Genomic DNA, 7,962 nt, shown 5'->3' with positions numbered 1-7,962 from the left:
AATAATAATAATAATAATAATAATAATAATAACTTGATACGCGCAATGAACTCACACAGGCGACTTACGGATTGTACCTATTGAACCTCTCTCAATACAAGTCTCAGGGCGAGCTGGTCCATCTGGGTATGCTTTGTACCCATGCCCTTCTGTTATGTTACCGTCTTATTGTGGGTCCGAATATGTCAGAATGCCAACGAGGCCTCTCTTTGCCGCGGTGGTCATTTTCTCCCCACGATAGATCATACCGTATTTAACGATGGCAATCTTCCCTTTTACATTGACGTGACTTTGCTCCAAGTCGTCGTAATCTTGCTCACGACCAAAATTAGCATATACGAACTGTGCCGTCACATTGCCACTAGAAGATTGCCCATGAAAAGCGGGAGTCCGGATCTCAGATGGATCATTGAATGGCAGCTCTTCCATCAACTTGGCTTCGTATATCACAGAGGGGGACGGGATCTCTGAAGTGTCTATCAACGCCAATCGTTGAAAGACCGGTGCGCTTATCGAAGCATTGTATTTAAAGATCTCCGTCTCTGGTATGCCAAACTCTTCCCATTTCCTCTTGGTCCAGAGGGTTTGTTCTTTGCCCTCGCCGGGAAAGTGGCTTTGAGAGGTGTAGTAGTAGCTCCATTCCGCGGCGTGGGACGCATTGGGCTCAGAGAGCAAGATAGTCTCCAATTTTGAAAGTGGGAAAACGTCACGGAATGCTTGGCTGGTGAAGAGATGAGATCGCCAAAGCTGGGAAATAGGCTGGTTGAATAGGCATTGCGAGGATCGTGACAATGCGGTCAGAGCGACTATTAAGATAGCAACAACGAAGAGCAAGAAACTCCTTGTCGATTGAAATCGGAGAGTCATCTTTGGAGTATAGGTAGTCTGGTCCTTCTCGTGATGTCCCTCGAGGTCGCTTGTTTTGGCCTTATATGGACCCTGGGGGGCTGATGTGCACAGCATGATTGCAGCAAAATAGGTTTAGTAGCTTTCAACACCCGGACATTCGGTGTTATGTCTAAACAAGAAGAACTCAAACATACACAAGGCAGGCGATAGGCCAGAGGTAGATTGCAATAGCTAGCCTTACGAGGTGGGTGGTGATTAATCATACCCCTGCCCAGGTGCCCCCGCAACTCTCCCCTCTCCTCGATCGGGACTTTTGCTCTAGGACAAGCCATTTATGAGGCATTTTCTAACTAGCGGGTAACGTGTTCCATGTTCGCCGGCATCCGAATTGATTCTATCACTGCAGCTCATTGCCCGTCCTGTGCTCCCAAGAGTCCCGCCGCATTGGTGACACTGCGGATAAAAATGGTAGAAACGCCGTTTGGGATTTGAAATTCCTACTTGGAGAAAAAGAATATTCAAGAGCCGCTCATACATGGAACATGAAGCTCGACTATCGGCTCGTTCACTCACAGCATGCCCGGCTGCTTGGCTGCTTGGCTGCTTGAGTAGATGCTTCGACCTGCGGCATTCGACCTTCCCATCCCAGACCTTAACTCGCTCTTTGAGGCATGTGAGTAGTGAGAGCCACCACAAAACGGATCCAACTGCTGTGATGATGCCATTCACGGTGCCCCAACTGGCAGCACCCGATCTTGCGCTCGCAAAGCAACGGCATCATGTAGGCAGTGCATCCCAACACCTTCAGCGACATGGGATTCTCAAAATCAACCTTGGCTTTCCAGATCCTGGCAGTCAATACTTAGAGAAATTGGTCCTGAGCCTACATGAGTATCACGGTCATCGTCTCCCAATATCACATAGCGCGTCGTGCGGTGGTTCTGGGACGTCCGGCCGAGCATCAATACCCCTTTCCAAACTCCTCAACACCAAGCGCGATCGGAAACAATGGAGGAGTTCACCTGGCATACCGACTGCAGTTATGAAGACTCACCGCCGCGATACTTCGCACTTCATGTGCTCCAGCACGATCGATTTGGCGGGGGGGGGGGGCCCTCTCGGTCATGAATGTTCAGAAGTTAAGCGAGTTGCTCTCCCCGGAAGCTCGAACATCTCTTATGCGGCAAGACTACAGCATCAAAATCTCACTGGAGTTTATCAAAGAGCGTGAGAAACGGGATATTGTAGGCAGTGTGTTGACGGCTCAGCATGACAGACAGCCCTGCATCATGCGGTTCCGAAGAGATCTCATTAGACCGTTGACCGAGAGAGCGTCGAGAGCGCTACAAGAGCTTGACATGTTCTTGCAAATTACTGGGGCCCATACACAGTCAATGCTACATCTGTCCTCGCTGGATCTTCCAGCAGGGAGCATTATCTTGTTGGATAATCGCCGTTGGCTGTATGCACGAAGTATCATCAAAGATCCAGAACGTCATTTGCGTCGAGTGCGCTGGGATCCCGTTCCCTTTCAGTGATTCTCATGTTTGGTAGTTCAAAATATCCTTATGTTTAACGGAAAAGATCGATCGTAATGCTATTATTATACACGGGAAGGCGCTGTGTGCCCGCACACAGCGGTCCCTTGCCTACTGGCCGCCCACACACCACCAGACGCAAAGGAATACAACAACAACAAATCATATATAGGATACATAGGAAGGATCACGAGGCCCACTTATTTCTCTAATGATCATCCGCCGATCAATATCGAATTTATAGATTTCCAGGCTGCCTAGTCTAAAGAAACTTTCCTATCCACAGGCATACAAAAATACCAGTAGTGTGCAGGGTAAGTAAATGCACTATACATTAGGTACATTTGGCCAACAGTGTACCTAAAAAAAATGAATTAATAGGGGGGTGGGGGGAGATGCATTAGTGTCTGCCTCGGGCACCATGGTATGTACGTCTTACCATCAGTATTTCTCTGGTGTTTTGCAACGCAAACCATCTCCTTACCCCCGTCTTCTTTTAATTTTTATTTTTTTATTTGGCTCACGTATCTGATTCCTAACATGGATGAGACTGCCCCTCTTCTCCAAAGCCAGTCCCATTTGCTTTCCCAAAAGCGCCTTTTACTTACCTTTCCCGCTCTCGCCCTCATACAATTCACTTCTTTCCTCGACCAAACTGCTATCTCAACGAGTCTACCCGCTATTGCATCCGTACTCGACATTGGCGCATCTATCTCATTAGTTAGCGCGAGCTTTCTCATCACCAGTACCAGCATCCAGCTTATCAATGGTAGACTGTCAGATATATTCGGCCGCAGGGCCTCTCTCATCATGGCGCTTTCCATCATGGGTGCTGGGAACTTGTGGGGTGGCTTTTGTGCCACGCCTGTAGAGCTGTTTGTCGCACGTGCATTCACTGGGTTCGGCGCGGGAGCTATCAATGCGCTCGTACAAATTGCCATTGCCGATATCACGACGCTGGAGCAGCGCGGGTATTATTTTGGCATGGTCGGGATGGCGGTGGCCTTGGGAAATGGGCTTGGTCCTCTCATTGGTGGGGTGCTCACTGAGACAATTGGATGGCAGTGGGCATTTTGGTTTGTTTGTCCCTTATGTGTGATTTCCATTGGTTATCTCATGTGTGTCTGGCCGATATCACGCTCTATTTCTGCTGAAAGCTAAATCTGGGACAAGCTAAAGCTGGTGGATTGGAAAGGAGCCTTGACAAGTCTATTTAGCATTGCGTTGATTCTGGTAGGCAATGAATATCATAGAGTGTATCTTTATTGTACTAATTTCGTGAGCTACCTAGGTTCCTATCTCACTGGGCGGATCCTCCATGTCCTGGACCTCGCCGTTAACAATAAGTATGCTCATCGCTGGCGTGACACTCTTTGGTGTCTTTTTGGCGATCGAGTGGCGCTTTGCGGATCTACCCCTGTTGCCGGCTCGATTGTTTCAGTATAATCGTTCTACGAACATTCTTATGTGTCAACATCCTGATCGGTTGGATTTACTGGGGGGACTTATTCATTGTCCCGCTATATCTTCAGAATGTCCGTGGATTGAGCCCTGCTCAGGCCGGAGTATTGATGCTAACCATGGTTATCACACATGGGCTTACATCAGGCCTGACTGGAGTTCTCATATCAACGTTAGGACATTATAAACCTGTCATTGTTACTGGAGCCCTCTGTTGGGCCCTGGGCGCTCTTGCAAAGATGCAGTACGACCAAGCGACCTCGATTTGGCAGATTATGGTGGTCGGTGTCTTTGACGGCATAGGTGTAGGCTGTTCGTTGCAGCCCGGTAAGTGATTCGTTCTCAGAATGCTAGTTACGGGCTCTATGGCTTACAAATCATTTACAGTACTCGTCGGTATTCTTGCTGGATCCGATACGGAAGATCGAGCTGTCTTGACTGGCCTACGAAATTTCGTGAGGGATATGGGAGGGGCAACCGGGACTACTGGTATGTATTAACTTCTGTGCCCTGGTATTTTTTGATGGTACTCTAATGGATATAAAGTTTCCGGGGCTGTTTTAGGTCTTGTGCTATCGGGCCAGTTGAAATCAAGATTCAACGACAGCCTCATTAGAAGAGTAATTTCTTCAGCGTTCGCATTGGAAGACTTACATCTCACCGAGGGAGAGAGGGAGATGATAGTTCAGGCTTACATGAAAGGTCTTCATGCCGTGTTTGTCACCTTCACTGTGCTCATTTTTATCCATCTTTGCTCGTGTTTGTATGTTCAGGACTACGGACTGAAACAGGGACAGAGGGAAAACATTGAAGAAGAGGAAGGGCTACAGAGCAGGAGGCAGGAACAAGAAGCCGACCCTTGAAATGGCGTAATTGAGATAATTCTATTATACAGTCTCAAGTATTGTGCAATTCATGAGGACAAATTATGGGGCTTATATTCCCCCTCTGAACAGATTCCATTCCGGGAAGAAGATACTCCAGCCCAAGCCCCAACCATTCCCTCGTGCTCTATGTCCTTCAAGTCACGCACATCAATCTCGCTCGCCCCCTTTAATAGAAGCAAGGCTTCCAATAGATCGATTGGTGTGCAATGAGTATCTATTGGGTATTCTATAGATATAGACGCTATCGGGAAAGCCTCACCGCCGATGATGCCGACATGTAAATATGGATTCATTCAAGGCACTTATGAGCGAGCCTATCTGTGCGAACTTGGAGAGTAATTGTGTACGACTACCCCGTCAAGTGAATTAAGAAGATCCATATCAAGGCCGACCTGATCTATCGCAACAAGGATACCATCAAACTCTTCAAGATACTCCTTGTTCCAATTCGCGGGTGTTTCTAGTCTCGGAACATATGGAAGAGCCTCCTGATTGACCAGAGGGTCTGCAAATTTGACATCCACGTGGTGGCGTCGAAGCAGATATTTTATGGCAGCAACACCTGGAGAATTGTACAGGACATTCTGTCCTTTTTTGAAGGCAACGCCTACAACGAGCACGCATGTATTCCTGTCTGACATGCGTCGTTGACCCCGCTTCGCGTCTCGCTTGCACTCAAGGAATCGCATTAGGCGATCAACGATTTCGAGAGGCCGTCGTACCGAGGATTCGGTAGCCTGCTGCAGGATAGGCATGTCGCATGTCTTTAGTAGGTAATAAGGGTTAACAGGTATACAGTGCCCCCCGACTCCAGGTCCCGGCTGAAAGGGAAGATAGCCGAATGGCTTTGATGCAGCTGCCTTGCTGACCTCCCATCCATTGATACCCAAGGAGACACAAGCGTCGGCCATTTCGTTGGTATAAGCAGCGCATACCATACGTTGGCAGTTCTCGTATAGTTTTGTCATCTCTGCTACCTCCAATGAAGACACAGGGACGAGTTGGTCAAACACTGGCTCATATAGCATCTGGACGGCGTCCAGAGAAGATGGTTCGATACCAGAGATAATCTTTGGAATCGCCTGGAATGCAGGGAACTGGCGGCCTGGATCAACTCTCTGAACAGATGTCAGCCCTGTTCGCCGGGGCCGGGGGGTTGAAAGATGGATACCTCCGGAGACATGCCTACTTTAACGTTCTTAGTGGCGATAAGGGGGCCAAGAAGCCTTCTTGTCATGCCCACGGATACTGAACTTTCCATAACCACCGTGACACCGTGTCGTGCATGTTCTGTGACTGTCTGCACGGCTTTTTCAATGGCTGTAGTGTTGATGGTCTTGTCATGATTAAGAGAGGTTGGGACCGATATCAGGAAGGCGTCTGCGAGAGCCAAATCAGGGGCATTTGAAGTAATTCGAACCGGTAATTCTTGAAATTGCTGAGTGATTTGCTCAACTCTCCGCTTCGATATGTCGAAAGCAATGACTTCGTAAAATTTAGCAAAGGCCTCAACCAAATGTGACCCTACATAGCCAACACCAATAACCGCCACCACAGGATGGAAAGGCGCTTCTGGGGCCAGATGGCCTTTGGCAGGTGCAGTGTCAGATTTCATAAAGCATTCGTTTATGATCTCTATCGGTGGGGTAAAAGGGAGTTTCTGTATAAAGGGGAGGTTTATGTTCGATGGTTCCATCGTGTTGAAGTCCTGCCGGTAAGGTACATCGGCATTTTTTTTTTTTTTTTTTTCCTTTACAGCGGCCGCCGCGCTTAGAGTTGCATTCGGCGCGGATTGGCGTGGATGGAAGGTGCCCTCCATCCACGCCGCGCGGATTTTGGATGCTCAGGCTTGGATCCGCATCCGCGCCAAAATCCGCGTGGATTTGGATTCTCCAAAGTCCAAGCTGCAAGCCTGCATTGTAATCTGTGACAAGCATACAACAGCATCACACATCAAATAGAATTAAGATTCCATTACATTTATATCATCTATACCAGTCTCATTCCACTATCAACCATCTCTGAGGCAAAAATGATCATATATCTGAATACATTCTGAAATTGCACAACAATTCATATTTACTCTGTAATATCTACCCATATATATATATACTTAGGGGCCCGGCGGGCTTGGCATTCCCAGGTTGGCTTCAGTTTCAGACAGTTGTGGGAGGTTGTCAGCGGTGACCAATGTTTGGCTCTGGCAGGCGGCAGTATCCAACCGCCTGGCATCCGAACAACACAGAACTATAGTTAGCCACTATCATCATCACATTCTCTCAACTAGCATATATCCATCTCATTTTCATCATACTACCATGCTGGCAACTGATTAATAATAAGCTCTGACTGATTCTCAAACTGATATCACACTGTAGACTGACACAGTGACAACCTGCCTGCTATCATTAGCAACATCCTTGGCTCAACCCCAAGACACAAAGAACATTGCATTCACCTCAAAGAAATCTCTAGAACCTATTTCTTTCACCATCAAACACACTAACTCAACAAGATGGCCTGCATCTTATCAATTTCTTTTTCTTCATTCTCTCATTCTCTCCATGCCAACTTCTACTATATCACTCTTCTTATCTCTTATAACCTTGTTGAATTCATCTGTCTAAACACCTGTCTATTTATCATACATAAATCTCCTAGTAGAACTGCTGTGTGTACACCTGACATATTACCATCATCATGGCAGAAGAAAACCGACCTGCACTGATTGATTTTTCCCTGATTCCTGAAGATGACGGCAACAACGACAATCCTGGTGAGCAAAACCCTTTTCCAACCCTCCCGTTAACAGCCTAACGATGAGACAGAGCATGAAGGCAAACTAGTGGGGAATAAGGGTGAATTGCAGCAGATACTCAATTTGACAGATGAAGGGGAGTGGACAGAGTGATTGAGGTCATGCCTGGTGCAACCATGGTGGATTGAGTTATGGACTGAATGCCTCTCAAAATGTGCAAGTGGAGAGCAGGGAGTTGGTGTGGGCAAGATCCAGGCAAAAATCCTGGCTGGTGAGGGCAACAGACGGAATGAATACAGCAACCCCATACCCAAGAAGAAGGAATGGAGCGCCGCTGACCACATAGCAAGGTTCCATTTCATGGTGAAGACCCAAAACCTGGTGTCCAATGAGGGTGTGTTCTACAGCAAGAACTTTGCTGACTCCTACCTCAACAAGGTTGTCTGGGCCTTGAAGGGTTACCTCACCA

The 7,962-nt window shown here is 47.6% G+C and overlaps 5 protein-coding genes across 5 annotated transcripts in view; 2 read left to right on the top strand and 3 right to left on the bottom strand.

The window, feature by feature from the left end:
• The window catches only part of ASPGLDRAFT_70650 (uncharacterized protein), a gene marked incomplete at both ends in the record, with an annotated part of 4,009 nt that extends 3,142 nt beyond the window's left edge, over positions 1 to 867 (bottom strand). Inside the window, one exon of the mRNA XM_022549507.1 lies at positions 199 to 867. Within this exon, the coding sequence (XP_022395306.1) occupies positions 199 to 867 (669 nt within the window). The remainder of the gene's footprint in view (positions 1 to 198) is intronic.
• A 1,072-nt stretch (positions 868 to 1,939) lies between these two features.
• Positions 1,940 to 2,665, top strand: ASPGLDRAFT_53453 (uncharacterized protein). Its single transcript, XM_022547985.1, has one exon. The coding sequence runs from the start codon at positions 1,974 to 1,976 to the stop codon at positions 2,385 to 2,387; it is 414 nt and encodes a 137-aa protein (XP_022395305.1). The 5' UTR covers positions 1,940 to 1,973; the 3' UTR covers positions 2,388 to 2,665.
• Positions 2,666 to 2,927: 262 nt separating this feature from the next.
• ASPGLDRAFT_1510642 (uncharacterized protein) lies at positions 2,928 to 5,064 on the top strand (the record flags this gene model as incomplete). Its single annotated transcript, XM_022542213.1, has 6 exons — positions 2,928 to 3,509; positions 3,561 to 3,620; positions 3,679 to 3,854; positions 3,937 to 4,175; positions 4,236 to 4,337; positions 4,395 to 5,064. 6 exons carry the CDS (start codon positions 2,928 to 2,930, stop codon positions 4,709 to 4,711), a joined length of 1,476 nt encoding a protein of 491 aa, XP_022395304.1. The 3' UTR covers positions 4,712 to 5,064.
• ASPGLDRAFT_138511 (nucleotide sugar dehydrogenase) lies at positions 5,050 to 6,350 on the bottom strand (the record flags this gene model as incomplete). Its single annotated transcript, XM_022541614.1, has 2 exons — positions 5,050 to 5,853; positions 5,907 to 6,350. The coding sequence occupies 2 exons, from the start codon at positions 6,348 to 6,350 to the stop codon at positions 5,050 to 5,052; spliced, it is 1,248 nt and encodes a 415-aa protein (XP_022395303.1).
• A 780-nt stretch (positions 6,351 to 7,130) lies between these two features.
• On the bottom strand, positions 7,131 to 7,962 carry ASPGLDRAFT_1199266 (uncharacterized protein). Its single transcript, XM_022540103.1, has 2 exons — positions 7,546 to 7,962; positions 7,131 to 7,493 (listed from the first exon to the last, which is right to left on the bottom strand). The coding sequence occupies exons 1-2, from the start codon at positions 7,853 to 7,855 to the stop codon at positions 7,393 to 7,395; spliced, it is 411 nt and encodes a 136-aa protein (XP_022395302.1). The 5' UTR covers positions 7,856 to 7,962; the 3' UTR covers positions 7,131 to 7,392.

Source organism: Aspergillus glaucus, assembly GCF_001890805.1.
Source record: "Aspergillus glaucus CBS 516.65 unplaced genomic scaffold ASPGLscaffold_44, whole genome shotgun sequence".
Classification (NCBI taxonomy): Eukaryota; Fungi; Ascomycota; class Eurotiomycetes; order Eurotiales; family Aspergillaceae; genus Aspergillus; species Aspergillus glaucus.
This window is presented reverse-complemented; position numbering and strand designations above follow the sequence as displayed.

Bases quoted from the DNA above. Each gene is read 5' to 3' on its own strand.
- ASPGLDRAFT_1199266 (XM_022540103.1), bottom strand. From the start codon at position 7,855: ATGAAATGGAACCTTGCTATGTGGTCAGCGGCGCTCCATTCCTTCTTC. The intron at 7,494-7,545 runs GTTAACGGGAGG...TGTCGTTGTTGC, and splicing joins CTCTGTCTCATCGTTAGGCT to CGTCATCTTCAGGAATCAGG.
- ASPGLDRAFT_53453 (XM_022547985.1), top strand. From the start codon at position 1,974: ATGAATGTTCAGAAGTTAAGCGAGTTGCTCTCCCCGGAAGCTCGAACA.